This window comes from Centrocercus urophasianus, unplaced genomic scaffold (assembly GCF_019232065.1).
Source record: "Centrocercus urophasianus isolate 14NV4802_14NV808 unplaced genomic scaffold, USGS_Curo_1.0 seq_42, whole genome shotgun sequence".
In the NCBI taxonomy this organism is placed as follows: Eukaryota; Metazoa; Chordata; class Aves; order Galliformes; family Phasianidae; genus Centrocercus; species Centrocercus urophasianus.
In genome coordinates, this window is record NW_024885000.1 from 627,280 (window position 1) to 649,820 (window position 22,541).

At 44.6% G+C, this 22,541-nt stretch overlaps 2 protein-coding genes across 3 annotated transcripts; both read left to right on the forward strand.

The window, feature by feature from the left end:
• Positions 1-4,016: 4,016 nt before the first annotated feature.
• Positions 4,017-10,072, forward strand: NCR2 (natural cytotoxicity triggering receptor 2). 2 transcript variants are annotated; one of them, XM_042833770.1, is made up of 4 exons: positions 4,017-4,582; positions 7,514-7,858; positions 8,174-8,228; positions 8,630-10,072. In XM_042833770.1, exons 1-4 carry the CDS (start codon positions 4,543-4,545, stop codon positions 8,853-8,855), a joined length of 666 nt encoding a protein of 221 aa, XP_042689704.1. In that variant the 5' UTR covers positions 4,017-4,542; the 3' UTR covers positions 8,856-10,072. The 2 variants fall into 2 exon arrangements, with proteins under 2 accessions (XP_042689704.1, XP_042689705.1); XM_042833771.1 differs by lacking the exon at positions 4,017-4,582 and adding an exon at positions 5,187-7,384.
• Positions 9,402-16,764, forward strand: LOC122168295. The gene is made up of 9 exons (XM_042833477.1): positions 9,402-9,439; positions 10,633-10,772; positions 11,297-11,650; positions 12,378-12,698; positions 13,070-13,153; positions 13,701-13,755; positions 14,408-14,508; positions 14,750-14,802; positions 15,394-16,764. The coding sequence occupies exons 1-9, from the start codon at positions 9,402-9,404 to the stop codon at positions 15,679-15,681; spliced, it is 1,434 nt and encodes a 477-aa protein (XP_042689411.1). The 3' UTR covers positions 15,682-16,764.
• The last annotated feature ends 5,777 nt before the right edge of the window (positions 16,765-22,541 follow it).

Genomic DNA, 22,541 nt, shown 5'->3' on the forward strand with positions numbered 1-22,541 from the left:
GGGGGGGGAAGGGAAGAGAAGGGAGCAGCAGCGCGGCCGGCCTTGGGCAGCAAGCAGGCAGCAGGAGGCGGCCGCGGAGCCAATGCGGGAGGAAGCAGCAGCGCTCAGGCAGCAGCCCAGGAGTTTGTCAGCATGCAGGAATTCCGTAGTGTGAGGAGTCTGATGTCAGACCCCTCTTCTTCTACTTCACCTTGCAGGCATCACTTCCTGAGGAATCTGTCAGAAATCCTCTGTTCTTCTTCATGAGGAATCTGTTGTCAGAAAACCTGTCCTCATGGTTTTCGGTTCCTCTTTTATCCTTCTTGTTCTCCTGCCTACGTGATGGGCCTTGACCAAGAGTCGTTGAGTGCCTCCTGAGATGGCCATCATCCTAAGATAAGCCCACACAAAAGAGCACTTCACAGCTATTTAGCTGCCGCTCATCTCTCTCTCCTTGCCCCTGGCCTTGTCCATCCCTGTCCTGCAGACACAGGAGTTCACAACCCTTGTGGGGGTTATGCAGGGCGCTGGTGAATAGTTAACAGCAAAATACCCCTTAGCTGCTCTTTCTTCCTTCTTTTTACTGTTGTTGTTGTTTTGGTTTTTTTAATGTAAAGGACTTTCTTCCCCTTTGGACTTCCTGTCATGAACACTGCAGCAGCACTTAAGAGCACAATATACATCCCAGTGTGTCAGGTGCAGGAAAACTCAAGAGGAAGAAGCAGTACCTGCTCCTGAGAGCCTGGAATTGTGCTCTGAACTTTGAATAGTGTTTTGTTTTAAAAGCATGAAGACTAGAATTACAGAATGGCTTAGGTTGGAAATGACCTTAAAGATCAGCTAGTTCCACCCCCCTCCTTCCAAATGTATAAAAGCTACTCCTGCCCCCTTTCTGGTAATGGGCTTTGCTAGCTATTGGTAACCAGAACTGATAACGTCTTTGCTCTTCCTGTAAAGGAACACCATCATAATCTCTGTGGCTCTGTGCATCCTGCTCATCCTGGCATTGGCCATCACAACAACACTGGGCATCAGGCAGCGCAAGAAGCAGAAGACAAGAGGTATGTGGAAATTGGTGATTTCTGTTCGCTGATTGTAGATGGGTCCTTCTCTAACCATCATTTTCCCTCTTCAAGCAAGATTATTCCCAATTCACAGTACTCTGGGGAAGATAACATAGGTTCAGGCTGGGAAGCCTCAAAGGCAGGCTCCCTGCTGTGATCTCCCAGTAAATCAAACCCATGTTCCCTGCACAAAACACCTCCTACCATTTCAGAGAAGTAAACTGGGAGAAACACGTTCCCCAGACTCAGGGTGGATGGGTCCCATTGGCACAACCATCACTTCCATCACAGGGCAATCCCAAAGCCTCCCCAAAACTCCTTGGAGCACAGCCAATGACCAGGCATTGTTATGGGCTTCTCTGCTTCTCAAAACTCTGACTCTGGCTCTTTCCAAAGGTAACAGACAAGCAGAGGACACGTATGACAAGCCAGAGGACATGTATGACAAACCAGAGAGCCCAGCACAGGTAAGGAATATGACCATTTCCATTTGGTACCTGAATCCATCACCTGTGAGGGGTTGGCTGACCCACATGATGAAGATCATTTTTGGTTCTGAGTGCGAGGGGAAATAATATTTAATATCACCACAGAAAGGAATGTGGGGGCAGTGGAAGGAAAATTCCACTGGAAAAAATGAACAATAATGAACCCAAGGTGGGGAAAATTCTAGTAATCTCTGAGAAATGACTGAAAGACTAGAAAGCAAGGTTAGAAGATGAAACTGTAGCCTGTCTCAAGGAGAGGAGATTAAAGAAAGGGTTTTCTGTTACTTCTTCCTCTGCCATGACCAGAGGTGACTTTTCATTTTTCACACAACTTCTCCTGGAAGAATCTTGTTCCTTTGATAACAGCTGCGCCTTGGCACTGAATGATGCTGACTACTGTTTGCTCTTCCTTTTTATAGCTTGAGAGCACTGAAAGAATGGGAAGAACCACAGATGACAGCAGAGATCTAAATTACATTACTCTGGACTTTAAATCCCAGCTCAGCTCTGATGAACCTCTCTACTGCAATGTTGAACTGAGTCAGACTCCCAGGAAACCCACAGAGGAAAATGTGGAATATGCCATCATTGCACACAAGCAGTTACCTAAGAATGACAAAGGATGAAGCACAGAATTCTAAAGCAATCCAGAAATGGGAGAACTGCTACATAAAGTGGGAGTGGAGAACAGTACACGAACACTGGGGAAAGAATTAAGGTTTTGCTACCACATGTACGTTGCCTATGCATCTTAAGACCTCTTTCTTTCCTCTTAGAAATTTGTGATAAATATGCAGATCCTCTTAGGTCAGAGGTGCTTGGTAATTCTCAGGATCGACTGCACATTTGCTTTTTTGATTCCATTAAAATGCAGCCTCTCTGGGAGAGGCAGGTGTGCAGGACTCTCCCCTTGCTGCCACTGGGTTTGTTTGTAGTGGGTGGCAGATATGAGCACTGGGTTCTAGGAATAAGCAGAACCAGCATCTGCCTGAAGGCAGGTGGCTTGAGCGTACTGCACCAAGCTGAAACAGTGCCCTGCGAGTTGCGCAAGCTGAGGGTCCTGCTGTAAGAATCTGAGCCCCAGGAGGTCTTCTAAGAACAAAACAGTGGTGCACATCACAATGCATACAGTTTTTGATACTTTATGCAAATTCCTACGTTTATCAGCCTGCCTAGGTAAGAAATAAGATGGAAAGAGGCTTTCAAACTAAAGCTAAATGCCCACCCATTAATCAAGAAAAAGGGCACATGTGCTAGATATGGGTGTAGGAAGGAAAGAAGGTGAGGCACTACTGAGTGCAAGCACAGACGTTCCTTTAAAGACTTCCTAATCAGAGGCTTTCATTCTGTTCAAAAGCTTGTGGCTGGCTTGCTCTTACAGCTGTTCCTCAAGAAGACACAAACTGGCTGCTTGAACCAAAGCAGTGTGGAACAGAGACAAATGAAAGAGCATGGAAAAGAGAAAACAAAAGATGAGCGTTTCTGGAGAAAGGAAGGAAGGGAGCACGTGGCACCACGTCCAAGGAATGCACAGGGCACTGGGTGTTTTGAACAGCATTTGCCATCTGCCAACTGCACAAGCAAGCCCTGAGCCAGAGGAGGAAAGTCCATATAGACAGCAGCACAGAGCAAAAAAACTGACAGAAGAAATTGACAGCAAGAAATTGGCAATCCTGCCCACGGCAGGGGGTTGCAATTAGATGATGCTTCAGGTCCCCTCCAACCCAAGCTGTTCTATGATTCTACCATAAGCTTAGCAAAGTTTCAGGAAGTACTGCAAAGACAACAGAGGAAGAAGTATGAGCACAAGAGGGCTGTTTTCAACAGCAGGTGATACAAGAGAAAGGAAATGCTGGTAATTCAAGAGTAGATTACTTACAGATATAAATGTCCAAGTAAATTGCATACATAATACATTTATAAATCCCTGGTGCAGCTCTGATGCAGGCTTCCAAGAGTTGCCAAAGAACACTGGACTGGCAGGGACCTGACCAGCCCCCTGCTGTCCTGAATAACCCCACCATAAACCAGGACACGTACTCCCAATGGACTTGCTCTCTAGGCTCCCATCACACACCTCTGAATCAACCATTAGCCAGACTGAGATGCAGCTCTGTGTCCCTGCAGCACTGTGCTCTATTCACCCTGGCACCAAATAAAAGCCCTGGCACTTCCTAAGCTGCACCAAGCTCTGCAGACAGGTGGCAGATCAAAGATGCCTGGACCACCTGTTACTCACAGGCCTGTCTTGCTATGGCTGCAGCAGAGATGCAGGTTTGTTCTTTGAGACTATCAGAGTTGACCCATTTAACTTGAAATGAAAGGAAGAAAAAGAAAATGGAAAAAATCTGGAAAAGGATCCCCAGGCTACGACTCCCCTAACTATTCATACAGTCAGTTACACTGGGTCAAACAGTAGAATAGTAATGGTAAAAGATAATAAAATGCAAGAAATACATTTTCAGGATCACAGTTGCTTCTCATGAAAGAGAATCCAGGCTTGAGCTTTTTGGTGCAAGAAATAAAAAAATGGAAGATAGAAAGACCCACAGAGAACTTCTAGGTACCATTTTTTTAAACACTGATTAAAGAAAACAAGGCACATTTACTAACAGACAGATCTGCAGATTTATCTGCCTGTTTCTGTAAGATAAGCAAGGTTTTATCAGCATTTGAATGGAAGATCTCCAAGTAAGCGAATCCAACAAATTAACAAGGGCAGCCCATCAGTTTGCTAACGATACCAGAGGCCACCACATGACGCTCTCTTTCAGGCTGTCTAGACTAAATTGTGGCTGTGAGCAGGCAAAGCTGATGCCTGAATTTTCAGCCAGTGAGAGAAAGGCCCATGCGTGGTGAATTGCTCAACGTGCAGGACAAAAAAGATGCCAAGTTCCTGTGCTCATTCCTTCCGGCAGAGCTAGGAGGAGAGAAAAGCAAACTGCTCTTGGGCAACAGCCCTTTTCACTTCTGTCTGGACTCCTCTCTTTCCCCTTCTCTGCTGGACAGACATGGAGAAACTCATGCACCTCATCTTGGTCTTCTTCTCAGGTAAGAAAGCATACATGGGCTTGGGTGATGATAACAGGTAGGGTGAAGAACTGATGCAAGAACTCTATCTTAAGAGTAATGACCTCTATGAGACAAAGATTACAACAAACAACAAGACTGCACAGGCCTTGAGATGCAGCAGCTCCTTCTGGATGCAAAGGTACCTTCACTGTAGCATGCAGCTCTTTGGAAAAAACAATACAATCATTTGCTATGGATAGCTTTACCACCTGTCTGCACATTGCAAGGTGCAACACAGTACAAGCAGGGGGAACCTGGAGCTTTGCAGTACATTCTGCACCCTGCTCTTCCTCCCTTGTTATACTGGAGGGATGTCAGACCCTTTCTTCCAAGTTTGCTCTATACCCTTAATTGAACGATGGGACTGTAAGAAAACAGAGGGCAGACTCTGTAGAAGGGTCTGTGTGATAGGACAAGGGGAAGTGGTTTCACATGAAAAGAGGAAAGATTTAGGATATAAGAAAAACACTGACTGTGATGAGGGCGGTGAGGCACTGCACAGGCTGCCATAGGGGCAGTGGTGCCCCTTCCCTGGAGACCCCCACGGGATGGGGCTGTGAGCACTGACAGAGCTGTGGGTGTCCCTGTGCACTGCGGGGGCATCGGATTAGATGACTTCTAATGATTCTGAAATGATTCTATGACCCAAGCACTCAGCTTTCCTCACAGCGATCCTTTTGAGTCAGAAGATGAAACACTGTTTACAGAAGTCTTGTGTGCTTTCTCAGAGTGAAACTGCAAAATTCTATTTGTTTGCATTCGTAGGAGGTTGAATGTAAATCGCAACAGCTGTGGTTCAACAGGAGGAAAATAAAACTCAGTGAAGTAGAGACATCCTTTGGGCATCACAAAGAAATACATGAGCTAGGGAGCACATCTCTGTAGGGAATAACACTCCCAGTCTTTGATTATTTTCAGCTTGGAGAGCAATGGGAAACAAGGCACAGGATCCAGCTGGTATTCTCAGCTGATAGCCTTCTCTTTCCAGGCAAATTCTAGAGATGCCCAATTCCTGGAACACTGCACATGCAGGTACACATACAGGCTTTGGGAACACAGAATCTCAATTCTGACTGAAGTCTGAATTTGGAAAAAAAGTCCACAATGCTTTTTCAGTAGCAAAAAAGGGAGGAGGAACACAAACAGTAAATGACCTGTCAGCAGAACCTGCGGAAAAGATAATGACACAAAGTTTTCCACTGGGGCATCAGCAAATCTTCAAATGCCAGGACTATCAAGGCACTGCTTTGCAACAGTGTTTCTGGTCCATAAACGCAAAACCAGAAGTCACTCCAGGAACTGAAAAGCCTAGCTGAACAAGGGAGGAGAAGAGTCTGCAGGAGAAATAAGAGGTGGAATTACAACGTTTAGTTGGCTCTCCTGGGATGGGATGTGTAGAGAGGTAAAGCCTTCCCTGGAACCACTGAGTGGAACAAAACAGCAGGATGAAAGTTTGTAGGTGATGGATGACTGAAGAGCATAGATCCATTTTTATGCCATCCTCTAGGAAAGCCTGAAAGACCTTCAGCTTCTTTTTTCTTTCAGCTTACAAAGCACTTAGAATGTTTAAAATTATTTTAAGATGCTTTATGATAAGGCTCTGCCAACACAAAGGCCTCACAACAACCCATTTTTTAATTTACTCCTGTTTTAGCATTATTTATCTTGCCACAAAATCTACATAGATTTCCAGAAATAACACTCTGTACTTCTCTCTCTAAATATTAATAGACTTTCCCTTCTGCCTTTGCCCACTATAAGGAGGAAATGGAAATTAGAAATAAGGAACTAGAACAAAAAAAGCCAAGCAGCTGCAGACCAGTTATCAACAGGATTAAAATGAATAGGTTATTAAAAAGACAGGATGAAACAATCTGCAAAGACTCTGGAATCAGAAGTCAGGAATGCGAATAACAAGCAACCTGCTAACAGTGAGCTGCTCACTTGTTTCTATCTCTCACTTTGATTGCAGCACCTGCCAAGGCTGTTCTGCTTTCCTTTGGCTCTGTAAAGGGCCCTAAAATTGTGACAAACTTTACAGGCGTTTACTGCACAGCACCATTTTTGCATCAGAGCCAAATCTGCACCTCTGAACATATGTGGAAGGGTTGAGCTCAAGGCTAAAGCCTGAAGCAAGCTGCCTTGCTGCAGCTGTTTGCAAGTAGGCAGGCTGCATGCTTCAAAGAAGGGGTGTTACAGCAAGGAGAAACTAACTAATGGCTGCTGAGAAAGGACGAGTCATTACTGGGTCAGGATGACCTGCCTGGACGCCTTCCTGTGCAGCCTGCTGTAGGAGCTGCTTTGCAGGAGCGTTGGACTCAATGATCTCTAGAGGTCCCTTCCAACCCCTACAATTCTGTGATTCTGTGATGATCTGCCTCATAAAAACACCTCGTAAAAACCAAGCCAGTTTACCTAGTGTCAAGTCAACTTCCAGCTTTGTGCCCCCCCAGATCAGAGGAAAACACAAGCTCCTATTTAAGTGTCCTAGTCATGCTGACAAACAGTCTCCCCTTGCTGGGCTGGAGCACAGTGACCACAACAAGCATGACAACACTGAGCTCCAGACTGCAATCCAGAGCAGTCACCACAGGGCCAGAGGGGGAAGATGAGGACCGAAATTTGCTGAGCTTCAGAAGATCTGCAAACTCCCACAGGAAAAGCTGCTCAGCAAGAGCCACATGACACACCAGTCAATGGGATCACTGCAGGCTTATTTCAAGGAAGTCTGAGCCAAGACTGAACCTGAGCACACTGCATTTTTCTCGACACGGCAGGCAGGTGAGCCAGCCCTGCAGTTGGCAGTAGCCATCATCAGAGCTGTAAAAGAGGAAAATGACATCTGTTTGGCACAAGCAGTAAGGGATAGATATGAAAGTTGTGGCTCACCACTTTCTCCTCCTCTCCTAGCATCCTGTACTGCACAGAACATCACTACGGTGTACGGAATGGAGGGGGGGACCATATCTGTGAACTGCACCTATAACCCCCGGCAGCAGCGGTGGAGAGAGAAGAGCTGGTGCAAGCAGATCGATGGGAGTAAGTGCCAACACGTGGTGAGCGCCCGCCGCTTCTGGCTGCCATTCCTGAAGAACAGGAACGGCACCACCTCCATCAGCGACAACATCCAGGATGGGGTCCTGACCGTGACCATGAGGCGACTCAGGAAGCAGGACGCCGGGCTGTACCAGTGCAGAACGGAGTACCTGGGGGAAACCAACACCTTACGGAGGGTGCAAGTGGATGTGCTGACAGGTAGGTCCCAGGGCTCTGAGTTTCACCAGTTCCTACTTAAATTTCACACCCCTGCAGATGCCAGGACTGTACTTCAGTAAACATTTACTTTTGTCTGTCTCTAAGGAAGTCCCCAGCCTGTTTTTATTTCCCAATTTATAGCAACACAAACTCACTGCTACAGGACATCTAATACATGCCATCAGTCATCACCCAGACTAACCAGTGCCCAGCCTCACTTTGGTCACCTGTGCCTATCTGGGGCACTGGTTTTGTGACACCACTGAATATCACATGGAACATTTGCAGACTGAACTGTTCTGTTTCTGTCACCAGCTGTCCTGGAGACCCAAATTCCAGAGGAGCCCAGTGCTGTGCAGAGCATCTCCAGGTAAACCATAATATTCCTTCTTCTAAGACTAAACTACATTAGCACCTGTAATCCCATTTGAAGCTGAGAAGAACATCACCACAGGCACATTCTCCGCCCCTTCCTAATGCATGACAACCCTTGTAGCTGCTGCATGGTTTCTGAACACAAAGCAGTGCTCCAGGGCCAGGCAAGCCAAATCCTGCAGATTGCAATTTATCCATATGTGAGATCTTCCAGTTAAAACCTATTACAGTTGCTCTAACCTCGCAGGCTCTGTTGTGCCCAAGCAGGGGGTAGCACTCACAGGAGTTGTTACCACCTTTGCACTTCTATCCTATCCAAATACAAGAATTTATTTAAGGTTGAATCATCCTCTTCCTTGCTAAGCCTCATTTTGTTGTGTTTATGTTTCCCCATAGCATCCCTCCTGAAGCTGATTTCACGGTCCTCTACATCATTGCTGGATTACTGGCTACTAAGTTTGTGGTGGCTGTGCTGATCTTTATCATTAGCAACAGCATGAAAAACAGAGAGGCAGAGCAGAACAAACCAAGCTTGAATGAACAGCAGGTCCTCCGTTTCCCTGGTGACCTCGTAGAGCCTGCACATGGTGGAATCAGCCCCTCCTGGGAGAGCACTGCTTAGAGCCGAACCAAAGGGAATCGACAGGGAAATGAACATCAAGCTTTTTTGAGCAAAGCTTTGCCACCTGCTGTAAGAAAGAAAAGCACTGCCTACTAAATATAGGTATTGACAAACCTATCACTCTGGAGAGGGAATGTCACCATCTACCACCTTCTCTCATTGCTTTCTCCAACACAACCCAATTGAAATGATGCTGCCAGTAACACCTGAAACTGTTGGAAGCGGGTGGGACTGAGGGCTGGAAGGAGGGAGGAAGAAGAAATCGTTTCATCAAGAGATCCAACAAAACCCTACTCATGTGGCAGAGATGCTTCCCCAGACACAGTAATGCACAGATAATGCATTGCTGTAAGGAAAACCACTGAACATAAACAAGAGTCCAGGTTAACACATCTCAACCACCTGGTGCTTTTGTGCTCTCACACACAGCAAAAATAATATGACAGTTTCATCTCAAACCTCCAAGGAAGTTTTGATTCGTTGAAGAACAGTGCTGAAGAGCTCATGGCTTTTATTCAGAATGTCCTACACACCTCTACAGAAGCCATGAATGCTTCTCCCAAAAGCACGCAGTACAAATGGACGTATGTGGTTCTACTGAAAGCTAGTATTGCTGTCTAGAAATCAGCTTTGTTAAGACTTGTTTGTAAGACTCCTGTCCATAAAGACTGATTTTTGCCATGCTTATGGCAATGCAGTGCTCTGCTGTCACCTCCAGTCACTGCCAGTAACTGCACCACACGATCAGGCAGTTATTCCTAGTGCTCATCCCCTGTGCAGGTGAGATCTGTCAGTGTTGTGCCATCTCACAGTACTGCTAGGTGACACAAGACCCCAAGGATCTCCTTGCACAGAGTGGATCCTTAGCAAGCAGTCAGTGTGGAAAGGAACAAAGAACTGCAGAACATAACAAAGGCATGTGAAATCTGCACACAGCTCTGAGCTTGTTTCCTCATTTCTCAAATCATTCCATGAACACAAAGATGATCTGTCTCTCTGTACTTTACCTGCACTTTTTCTCAAGGGGTTCATTGTTCATCATACCCCAGAAGGAAGCTGCAATTACCTGTCCAAAGAAGAACCCAAACCCAATGCCATTCACACTGCTTCCCGCATTGCCTACAAAGCTAAATAAAAACAAACTGTTATCTTACATAGTGTGGATTCATGTCAAAGGGCTGGAGCACAGCAATTCACAATAAACCACTCAGAACAAACTGCTGTGTTTTGCAGTACTCCAAACTGGCAGGTGGGTGGATCCAGCCAGCCCCATTTAGCACTTGGTGGTAACAGTAGCTGAGATCCCAAATCCAGACAAGGCTATAAACTAATTTCATTTCATTTTGGCATTCCCTCTCAACTCTGAAGTGCCTAGCATAGGCATGGGCTGTAAAGCAAGGGAACTGCAGCACTAACCAGGAGGCAACCCTGACACCTCATGCAGGGCCACTCACATCACCTCATGTTGATGCTGGGCACTTCTGAACAAGAACATGGAAGTTGCACATAAGCACAAAACTGCAGGAAGAATTAACTTATCCTACTGAAAGCTGCACTGCCAAGGTGGCACCAGAGCCTGAAAATGCCTATTTCTTTTCCAGCCCCACAGTCTGATTGCTAAATAGAGCTATCTACACAACTAAATACTTAAAGCAAAAAAGCAGCTAGTAAACATGAAGCAGTCTTCCCACCCAAGACAGTTTGTGGTTAATAGATGTTCTCAGCAACTCCAAACTGCTATCATCACTCCAAGCAGCAGAAACTGTAAATGACAAAGCAAGTTTAGCTTCCTCTGTATCAGAGAATTCCTCAGGGGTAACGAAGCTCTAGGATACATTCTTCTCCCCGTGCCATATACCACTTTCTACTGCAGGATGGGAAGTTTTCCAGCCCTGCTGCTCCTGCTGGTGCTACCAGGTAAGGCTTTGAATCACCCTGAGGAGCAGGGTGCTCTCAGTGCTGCTGTACACATTGCAGCTGTTATTTGCTTGAACAATTTTTATTCAGGCCATCCACGGCCAGGCAAGGAATAGGATTGCCAGATGTCAACAAGAGGAGATGTTCAGCCTGAAATGTGTTTATTTTATTTACACAAGCTTAGGTTTTCTCAGTCTGAAATCACCTAGCATATGGGGAGTGAAATCTGTGTTTGTTATTTTCTCTTGAAACATGATGGATGAGGCATTGTGAGCAGTGTGAGACAGGCTAGCTGCTGTTTGCTCTCTTACAGCCTGTGAATACTGAGTCCACAGAGAGGAACAATGTGAATAACAATGGAAAAAGGGTAGTGGCACCAAGGCTGGGTATGGATGTTTCTTTATGCAAACCTGCAGAGACAGGTAACTCTTCTCACAGTCCCAGAGGTATCAGCAGTGTGACGCAAGAAAAGGTGGCACAGGACGTGGTGACTTCTGGCATCAATTTTCTTCTTCCTTTCAAAGGATCACACGTGGCAGCAGAGGACACACAAGTCTTTCTGCAAGTACCAGGAGAGTCCTTCAGAGCTAACTGCTCATACGACGTGCACAAGCACTCTCGTGAGAAGAAATTCTGGTGCAAGGAACAATCAGAAAAATATTGTCCAGTCTTACCCTTGAGCTTCCCTTCAGAAGAAAGGATTGCTCCTAGCCCTGCACTGCATCCTCCAGCTGAGCTGAGAGACTCTGGAGGCGGTTGGTTTTCTGTAATCATGACAGCACTTCGCAAAGAGGATTCTGGCACATACCAGTGTGGAGTTTGGGTTGAAATGAAGCAAGTTTTGCTACAAAGAATACAGATGGTGGTTTCACCTAAGGGTGAGCTATGTGGTCAACAGCACGCCGGGTGGGAGACTACCAAAATAAATCAAGAATGATGTGTCAATTCCATTTTTTTGTTTCATAGCTAAACATGGTACATCTAGACATCGTAATTCCCCGAGAGGTTATTGAGGACAGGATAAAACTACGTTCTATAGCTCCATATAAAATCACAATACGTATCTGTATGTATCTAGAGGCAGAAATGGCCAATAATTTTTTTTTTTCCATACAAAATGAAGAAGTTCCAAAGCAAAAGAAAGCGTTATTTTAAAAATCACCACGAAAAACCATGAATACAATTTTGTGGGATTGTACTAATCAAAACCAAATGGGTTTGGGATAGAATATTTCAGACAAGCTGATGAAAACTAAAGGAATACAACTTTCTTTTGCAGAAAATTTTCCATTTTGTTCCAAGTGTTTTCCAGTCACAGAAGCCTTTCACGCAGAAAGGCTCTGATAACTCAAGAAGACTCATGAGAGGGAGCAACACCCTCTTAAACTTGAAGATAGATATTAGGCATTAGAAATGTGCTGAGGTGGCTCCTTGTCACAGCACCTGGGCAATGTGACAGTACCTGATACAGGCTTCCACCTCTTCTGCAAGCTCTCTTTGTTCTGCTGTTGGCCTCTCTCCTTTGCTGGGTGATGCACACTACCACAGGGACTGTTCTTTCTTCTCTTTGATCCTTCTAATGAATCACCACTTTATTTTCTTTAGAACCTGTAACAGTGTTTGCCAAAAAAGGGAAATCTCTGTTCCTCCACTGCTCCTATTCTGCACCAATCAACACTGGAGAACTTCAACATTTTATTTGGTGCAAAATGGTGTCCCAAATTACTTGTCACCCTATTATCAGAGGTAATGCTGATCAAAGTATTGTTAAAGCAGAGAGGACTGAAATGATGAATGACTTCTCATGGAAAATGATTAGAATGTGGCTGAAAAAGCTCCAACTTAATGACTCAGGAGAGTATCGTCTTGAGAGCCATCTCCAGGGGAGAAACAAACTACTGAGGAGGATCGTGCTGAAAGTTTTGGGTGAGTTAATCAAAGAATTAATGATGATCTTCTAAAAGTCAGCAATTTCTTAATACTTGACAAGAAAGATTACAGGTCAGTGCTAAAGAGCTCTCTTCTGAGCCTTGAAATTTCCTGAGACACAGATAACTCCTGAATTTCCTTTTTAAAACAGATTTTCTGACACACACTAATGGTATAAATTGCTGCCAGTTCTTGGGAGGGGGGCAGTCTGACTTGGCTTCCTAGACTGATGACATTTCACATTTGCATCAGCAGATGGAACAGACTCCAAGAGATCTGAATGTTTCCATGAATTTCTACCTGAGTTCACCTCTTTGTCACTGTCTGTTAATGAACTTTTGAATTTAATACTTCCCTTCTGCTTTCAGCCAGTGCAGAAAGCAGCAAAGCAGAAAGCACTGAGTGGAAACAATCTGATCTTTCTGACCGGACTGAAAAACGCAGGAGGGGAGGTAAATAACGAGATCCCTTCTTTAAGACAAAGATGTCAAGATTTGTCTTCTAAGAAACTTTCTTTCCAGCAGCATTTAAATGCAACTCAGCTTTCAGGCTGCTCTCTAAACTGACATGAATTTTCGTGGCTTACCTATTTGGCAGCAGTGAAAAAGCACCAGAGGCCCATAACCTGAAGGAAAGAAACCTGGAATCACAAGATGTCTGTTCCTGTCCCCATAGCTATTTGCTGCTGGCTCTCTGGCTGAGCCTACACTGGTGCTTTCATGCACATGCACTGCTGACAGTACACCAGCCAACAGCATACACAAAATCCCAGCTCTTTCCTGAGAAAATGGATGATCCTATAACTGGATGATTCCCATGACTCAGCAGCACTGATAAACTTTCTTTTGCTGATGAATAGCACAGGATGGATATCCTTCTGCATTCCACAATGTCATGGTTAACAAACAAGCAGTATCTCTGGAGCATGCTGGCATGACAGAGAGTCATCAGGGATGGATCAGTGTGGGAAAATCATTCACTTCTGCTTTTTTTTCCAAGGGGAAAAGTGGAATATGGATGGCAGCCCCACAGACAACAGCAGAAAGGACCAGAGGTAAAAATAAACAAAGACACCCAGACTCTAATTATGGCATTCTGGCTGCACTGCAGGATTTGAGCAGTGCTGTGATAAACGTGCACACACACACAGGCTTCTCCCTGCGGAGTTTGGGTCAACCTGCTCAGGCCCTATGAAAGCCATACAAGTCTCCTGCTGGTTTCAGGAGCTCTAGGTGGGGACTCCACTGAAGATGCTCAGTTTCAGTGTTATTCCTTTCTACCTGCTTAAAAAGGGACAACTATACAACCCATGCAATGTTATGTTACAATGATTCTGCTCTTGTACAAGCACAACAGCCTAAGAGCAACCCATAATGATCCTGATCAAAGACAGACCATGAGAAGGGCTCCTGCATCCCGATAAGGGATGCCTTTGAACTCTAAGCAGCACTGAATTGAGCGCAGGAAGAGATTTCAAGCTCCTGAATGTGCCCCAGGCTTGTAAAGAACCAGAGAAAATACAGTTGGGATGGATCCTCTGTGACTGCACATAAGTACTGACCTCACAGAATCACACTTGTTGAGAGACAACGGGGTTAATAGTTGTACGCTGAATTTAATTTCAGACACACAAAACCCCCTCCCAAACTAGCCTAGTCACTGCAGTGCTGTAAATAGTGATGGAGACACCATGTTTTCCTTTACAGGACTCCCTATGCTGTCATGGTGCTGATTTCCTTGCTGGCTACAGCTGCCCTGATCGCTACTGTTACACTCATCACCAGCTGCATCGGGAAGAAAAGAGCAGGTAAAGCTCTCTAATCCTCTTGTCTTTTTCCTGCCCCTGCAGCCTGGTATCCCAGCACCCTGAAGGTTAAGGATGGTTTATTCAGAGGTATCATTGTTCAGGAAGGAAGTGCAACTGAGCTGAGAGCGATACACAGCACGTGCACTAAACTTCAGGGAAGGGAGAGTGGAAGCAGTCATTTTTTTTAATGAAAAAATAGGTGTGTGGTTTTACACTCAAGAGACTCCGTTCTTTGTGGCAGGAAAAGAGATGGACTTTGACAGACATCCTGCTTTCAGAAGGGGAGTGCTACAGGTAAGAGATCATCTGAAATCCCTTCTTCTTGGTGCTCTGTTTGATCTCTGCTATCAGTGCTGGCTCTGCGCTCAGCGCTCAAGGGGATCACAAAGCACACGGTGCCACTCATCCTACAGTGAGAATGTGTTCCATCCAGCCAAGCCAGCAGGCTGAAGCTGTTTGTGTTTGTGACCACATCTGGGTGCAAAACAGACACAGCCCCAGTAACCTGAGCAAGTCATAATCCCTGTTTTTGTTTACAGTACTCAGAAAATAAATTCAATAATAAATAGGTAATTGTGAAAGTTTACTGGCCTTGGATCTTCAGTAATATCACCAAAGCTCTCATCAAAGGAAAACTTTGTTATTTGCGATCTCTCTAAATATTGAGTGTTATCTGTTGCTGAGCCATTCTATCTATGATTCAGGATTGGAAAAGAGAGTTTTGTGTACAAGAATTTTCCCCTTTTCCCTGCACCCTCTCTCCTCCTCCTCAGTTTCATAATATGTGGAGAAAGTGTTTGTAATCGTAATCGAACCGAGGCTAATATTGAGAATCAAAAAAGTGCTGCATTTCTTTTTAACTTCTCATTCTGTATGTTTTTAAAGGAAGGAAGAGAAAAAGCAAGTAGAATATCAGATGGGGACCACAGTGAGAGTACGATATATGCTGCAATAAGGCACCAACCTCGACCCAAACCTGAAGATGTGATGTATGTCAACATACAGCCTTCACCGAAAGTTTCCTTCCTTCAGGAACCACCAGGGAGCTCACATCCCTCAGGGCCTGTGGAATATGCTACCCTTATCTTCAAGGACACAACTCCACAGTCTGAAATTGAAGAGAGAAGAACAGGCCCACTGAAAGAAAGCAGCACAAAGCCTTCAGCTTATTGATGGAACGCTGCTGAACTGAGCTTAGAAACAACCCGCACGTAACCAATTGCTGGAGATGCGTACACACAGCACTGCTGAAAGGATGAGACACATGGATGCACAAATCTTCCCTGAAAAACAACCAAACTTTTCTAATAGCACAGCAGCACAATTCAGCTATCATGAACAAACACTGTGAAAGGCTGGGGCGTATTTGCCTTCTGTACAGGGCTCTATTTTTAAGCAGTGAGCAACTATAAGCCCGACTTCAGGAAACAGGCGGGCTGTGATAGCAGCAGATCCAGTGCCACAGCCAGCAATGGGCTGCGAGATATGGGAGCACAGCACTTCTGTTTGGACTTCCAACTCAAATACTTAAAAACTCACTCATGTGAAATGTTAATTACTGCCCACTGATTAGGACCAAAACAGCAAAATGGTAAAAGTACCTGCTCAATTTCAGCACAGTTGTTTTGCGTACTTCAGGGAGACAAGTAACGCTCTCAGTTTCAACAACAACAAGTAATGCCTGGTTTCACCAAACCAGGGCTTTGCTGAATAGTATTTGTCCACTTAAAATGTCTTCAGTCTGAACATACAGTTGCAGAATTCAGACTGTATGTATAAGTTTGGGTTTCCTTGCCTTCTCTGCTTGTTTATTAATGCCACACCCATGCTACAGTATAACTCCGTCTTGGCTCTGTTATAAGTTTCACTCATTCTGACCAAACTACTGAATCCTGTTATCGTGGTGATCAACACCAACACCCCTAGGAATGATGGATAACTCCTAGAATAAAGCTGACTAAGATTCTCACCTCAGCTCTCTGAGTTGGATCCACAGCTGCTGAACATGACACAGAAATGGCTTTCGTTTTTTTATATTACAACTGGAAGAAAAGGAACGTGAAAAGGCACAGTCAGCAATTAATCATATCACCTGCACAGAAACTCCACTTTGCCTGCGGGTTCTTCTCCATTTCTGAGGAGACGTGGGGAGAGGAGATGAAACTTCTCTTGCCAAGTCTGATGTGGCTACAGGACAGCAGGGTCTTTGCTGTTAAAGCTGAGATGACTTTGTCACTCTATCGCAAATTCTCTGAAAACAGTACCAGAAAAAAAACATTAAAATAACTGCTAACTATATGTGTGTGTGCTTTTTGATTCCTAAAGAGCTGCACTGGCTCACACTGGAAAGAATTAATGACTGAGGTTCATGTCACTTTTTAAACAACAAACGTGTTTGCATGCAGCCCTGCATTAAGGTCTGAAAATATGCACACCTGGAAAGATGAGCAATTGTCATAACAAGCATCAATAAACAAACTCTACTTCTTCCAGTTTGATTCTCTGAAAGCAACTAAACTTTGTATGTCCAAATTTCTCATCTAGCTGCAGTGGCACACAGAGTAGATCTTAAAAGTAATGTAATGGAAATAACTAACTCACAACAGAAAGGCTTTCTGGTACACACTTCCTTTTCTCAAGAAAGCTGAAGATATCTACTATCACACGATGAAGCTGAGGGGGTTCGTAGGGCCAGTTTGGCACTTAGATTGCATCAGTCCTCTGTCACAAAATGCAGATAAGTAACCGCCAGCCTTAGAGCAAAGGCTCTCTGAGGACTGTTTGCATCTCTAACAGGCAGTAGAAGTATTTCCAAATGCCCCATGGCTGAGCAGCCTGTCTGCTCACCGCAAAGCACTCTGGCCTTAAGTGGACTATAAGAACAATCACACAGACTGTGAATTACACTGCAGAGATTCTACCCCAATCACCACAGTATTATGCCATCCTGAGAACGTCCAGCAGCAGCTCTGCAAATTGGGCATGCAAAAGAAGCATTGAGATCTCAGCAAAAGCCCCCCAAAAAAACAAAATGGCAAAGTAAATTGAATTTTGGATGATACTGGTTGGGAGCAATACCAGAGATCAAGGAGTCTCCTGCTGGATGAAATACAGTTGGCTCATCTGTACCTTCCCTTTTCCTCTGGAGATCACTGGGGCATAAGAATATTTTTGGAACAAATGTTTGTCTCCAGCTCCTTGAAATACAAAGAATTGGCAACATGTTACTGCATGAGGAACCAAGGAGCAGAGAAAACCCAACACTTACCAACCGTGTCCACTTCACACATTACTAGCACAAAATTTTATCCGTTCTGTTCGCTTTAGAATATCTGTTCAATTGTCCTCAACTTCCTGCCTTACTTCTCTCCTGTTCCCAGCAACTCAGAATATTGATTCCCGGAGCAGAAAGCTAAGCAATAAAGGACAAGATCCTGGCAACCGTGACTAGCCCAAGATTAGCAGATACAGGAACTTCTCTCCAAAGCGAGGGGTTGCTTTAAATTAGTCTGGTCCTGCTCTTGTTAGGGAACTGAAAAGAATTTCAAATTAAGAATAAAGCAAAAAGCTGTGAAAATCAATATCTGAGTGGCTTTGTAATCACATAACCTATTACGTGCTGTGGGCATTCCCTTCAGGCCTATGATGCCTGCTTATTCCCCTGAGCCACTGCCCTTCATGCTCTTCTGCATTCATGACTCCTCAACTGCGATGTCCTTGAGGATTTATTCTGCTCTATTTGCCCACAGTCACACTTGTAGCATTTCTGCATTTCATCACGATCTCAGAGCTGCCAGCAACACTGTGTGAAAAGGGCAGGCCAGCATCTGTCAGGACCCACACTGACTGCCAGCCTTCGGCGCTGCAGCACAAACCAGTGTCCGAGCTTGAAGCCTGGTGCAGAGAGAAAAATATTTTTTCAGAAGATAACCCCTAACAGCAGTACCTGACTGGATGCTCAGAACTACCTGCTGGAGGCACTCCTAGCCCACCTCATCTATGGGGACACCATCCCTCTAATTTGGGCACTGACCACAGGCAGTATGACTGTGCTCTATCAGAACTGGTATTAGAAGAACTCACCTATTTTCACTTAGAGCTTTCAGCCAGTATTTCCAAGCTGTTTTACAGATAGCATGGAAAGCACTGTTAAGGCATCCCGTGCAGGAGAAACACAACAGTGCTTGGAGTAAAGCTGCCCTTTTTGTTCTTGTTCTGCTTGTGGGCAGCAGGTGACACTCATGCAAGCTCAACACCTCTGCTAGCAAACGAGTTGCTTTTGCACCAGCAAGGGCAGAACCAAGCCCCAAGAGCTCTACTGATTCTAGTTCTTTCAAGAACTCATTGTATGGCCACAACTGCCTGCAAAGTTTAGTGTATCCCTTCTAAAATAAAGCATACCCCAAGAACACAGGAACAAATGAACAGGCTTAACGCAGTATTTTGTTTATATAAATATATATATGGCAATTATTAATCCAAAGAGCTTTGCGAACAACAAACATACAGCAATGCAGTAGCATACAACCACTTGATACCGTACAAAAAGACGGCCTAACAGCAGTCCTGATAAAAGTATTTATGTTATCATTGCTGAAGTTACAACACTGCTGAGAGATCCTGAGCAGCATGCGTGGAAGGAACAGCACGCCTGAGAGGGATTAGCAGGAGGACATGGAAGCTGAGCATTTCTAAAGCCTTCCAAAGCCTGCCCAATCCTCTTAAGAGGAAAACTTCCTTTTGTACCAAAACACAAAAAATAAGCTCTAACAGTCTCCATTCTGCCATATTTGAGCAAATAAAGATAATGACATGATACTAGGGAGTTTGGGGACAAGAATAAACCACCCTTCTGGAAGATAACCAGCAATACAAAGAAATAAACGTTTTGGGAAGCACAGCACTTGGGTAACGTGAAGGTAGTGACCTCTTTTATGCTTACACAACCCTGAGCAGATTCCAGCACTGCACCCATAGGGCACTCCCTGTGCTCCAGGGCTGTTTGTGTCATCATTTGACTTTTCTGGAAGACTTCTCCGGAATAATCACCCGAGGCGTGCAATGACTCCTGCAGCATACACACAGAAGATGGCCCTCAGGTACATGGAGCATAATGCCAATGGGGAGCCAGGAGCCGGATTGGCAAGGGAGAAGAGACAGCGTGACTTCTGGGCATATTTCCCCAAATAATTATTGTCTGAAACAAAAAACTATCAAGCTATGCACCTCCTTTAGCCACAGCCCAGAGACTCCCCCAACAACTCTTCCACACTCAAAAGGACACACAAAAGGAACACTGACCCGGTGACAGCAGCCTTCCTTTCTTCCCTCCCGCAGCTGAGAGACCATTCCCAACTCCAGGAGGGCGACAGCATCTTCCTCAGCCTAAGAGCTGAGCTACGCCCTCCCCCCAACTCCCTCAGCCCCTCAGCCGCCATCTTGAGACACCATGCCAGGCGGGAAACTAGCAGGGCACCACCAGCCAATCAGAGACGTCCCACCTCAGCACCCACCAATAAGCACGCGTGGCGGGACGCTACAGTTTCCCTCGGCCAATCGGGTTCCAGCGCTCGCAGGCGCCCGGCCTCCACCGGCGGTTCCTTCAGGCAGAGCAATGCCAGGTGTGGAAAAGGCTTCTTCCCTCTGACTGAAAGGAGGACTTTAAAGCAGAGCCAAAGCCGCTGCTTGGTTTATAAATTTTTATTAGCTGGATAGTGTACACAGTACTTACAATTGCATCTATTAAAGACCAAAATACACTTGAAAAAATGCATTATATAAAAAAAATTATAAACTTTTTAACTATATACAAACTTTGCCTTACATGATGCAAATTTCAGTGTCCCCTCCCCCCCCCCCCCCCACATCCAGTCACAAAGAATTTTTTCTCCTCTCTCCGGTTTTTAACATGCAAAGCCTTGAAGCACTCCAGCATCACTCCAGGACCATTCTCCATGTGTCGCCCTGCCACCAAGCAAACGCTGCTTTTAGAGGCCAACACAAATAACCAAATGCAGGTGAAAAATGTAACAGCTGCACTCAGGTTTTCACATCCTTATTTTAAGTATTAACAGTAAAGCTTCCTAAGTAACACGAATCCATAGGCTTTAGTACACGTTCTACAACAACAGATCAGAGAACCTATATATGAAGGGCTCACTGGGGAAAAAAAGTTCTAGTCGTTCGGAAGAAGTTGACAACTTCTTTAAGAAAAACAAGAATTACTAGTTTAAAAGAAATAAACAAAAACCTACGTCAGAGCAACAATCTCTGCTTCCATAACTTCCAACTGTCTGAGGGGGTTCTCTGAGACAGAGATTAGCTGTCAGTTGAAGAGCAGAAATGTTATGGAGGCCGTCTTACTGCAGCACAGAGATATTCCTCCAGCACACGAACACCCTATTGACAACATGTACAGATGCTTAAAAAAGTATTTACAATAATGCGGCAAATTCAACTAAGGAAAAGGTTTTGTTATTCCTTCACTAAACGAGAGCTATGGGTTTCCTGAAATGGGTGACCTCACGAGAAATGCCAGGTGAGGATTTTATAGTTACTGACTGAAGAAAAAAAAAGCAGCAGCACCACGCTCTAACTGGCCAAGTATTTTAAGGCAGAAGCAACCAAAGGCACCAAAAATGCTATCAATGCCTTTTGAATAGCTAGAAAAAACCCTCATGTAAAATTTGTGAGCAGAATACTAGATTACTAATATAATTTTTGACAACTGAATCCAAAGATCTATTTGGAACTTGGCTTTTACCTTTCTCTGTGGCTGCAGGCCTGCCTTGCAGAACTGTTTGTCAGCTTTGCTTCAGCTCACCACGTCAGCTGTGTAAGGGTAAGAATGCAGAGCTAGAAGCTCAGAAGAGAATAAATGGAACTTCAGTTAGAAAATCCAGCTGCCTTACTGCGAATGCCAAATCTGCTCCTCCTCTTTGTACCTATACTGGCTAAATGTCTTTGCAGGTGGCTGATCTGGACACTTGTGTTAGTACCTAGGCAGGCACTCTGCATCACAGGTTGCTTGTTCATGAATTCCATCACATTTTACATCAGTAAAAATGGGACAAGTTTAAAAATCCATAACGAACAACAAGTTGTGTTGTTAAGGTATGCAGCCAGAAACCAGTTGTAATAATGAAAAATCCACGACATTGTTATTATTATTTTTTGAATGCAGCTACTTCTTGAGTGCCACATTTTAAAAACTCTTCTTTTTTAAGTGGATAGTCTGTTAGAACCCTGAACAGTTAATCAATACATGCCTTCATTCAACAGTCCTTCAAAACATCAGTATGAACCTGGTTGAGTGGCCCTGCGCTTCTGCCATCATAAAACGTCCCTCACTCTATGTAGAATGAGAACTGTAGAACTGATTTACAGCACACATCAAGAAATACTGTCAAAAAGATGGTCAATTGTTATCACTCAGACGTTGCAGATTGTATTTCTTTTGGAGAACCATGCATCAGACTGGTTAGGTTGGAAATAAAGATTTTAAAAGTAATCCTTTGGAAGAGACTCACTTGGAAGCTTCAGTGCTTTAATACTGGCATCCACTCTTCTTCCAAATCACTAACTGCTGGCAATAAACAAACCAAAAAACACCAATAAATTGCATTTACTAACTAAATCCTTATCCTCACATCAATAACCCTCTGCACTCTTACTTCCTGGAAGAGATACACAATAAATCAAGTTCTGTAATAATCTTGAACTGTTTTGATCACTTTGACTTGATGGCTGAACTTTTCCCAGAGAAGAGTTTGCTGTTTACATATTTTACAGAGTGGAGCTTAAGAGAACCCCCTTCAGTTTCTGTCAGCTTTGCAGGTGCAAATACAACAGCAGAGAACAGTTCAGCAGACAGTAAATCCAAAGATGTAAATAGTGGATGTAACTAACAGTTCTCTACTGGGGAAACGAAGTACTGTGGTATAGCCACATCAGTGCTGGTTGCTATCAACTGGATTATGTCGCTGCGCAGAAGGGCCATAACTCCAAGAAGCCTTTACTGGCCCTCCTTCAGC

Excerpts from the sequence above, each read along its gene's own strand:
- NCR2 (XM_042833770.1), top strand. The coding sequence starts at position 4,543 with ATGGAGAAACTCATGCACCTCATCTTGGTCTTCTTCTCAG. Across the intron at positions 4,583-7,513 it reads CATCTTGGTCTTCTTCTCAG|CATCCTGTACTGCACAGAAC; the intron begins GTAAGAAAGCAT and ends CTCCTCTCCTAG. Across the intron at positions 7,859-8,173 it reads GCAAGTGGATGTGCTGACAG|CTGTCCTGGAGACCCAAATT; the intron begins GTAGGTCCCAGG and ends TTCTGTCACCAG.
- LOC122168295 (XM_042833477.1), top strand. The coding sequence starts at position 9,402 with ATGAATGCTTCTCCCAAAAGCACGCAGTACAAATGGAC. Across the intron at positions 11,651-12,377 it reads GATGGTGGTTTCACCTAAGG|AACCTGTAACAGTGTTTGCC; the intron begins GTGAGCTATGTG and ends TATTTTCTTTAG. Across the intron at positions 12,699-13,069 it reads GATCGTGCTGAAAGTTTTGG|CCAGTGCAGAAAGCAGCAAA; the intron begins GTGAGTTAATCA and ends TTCTGCTTTCAG.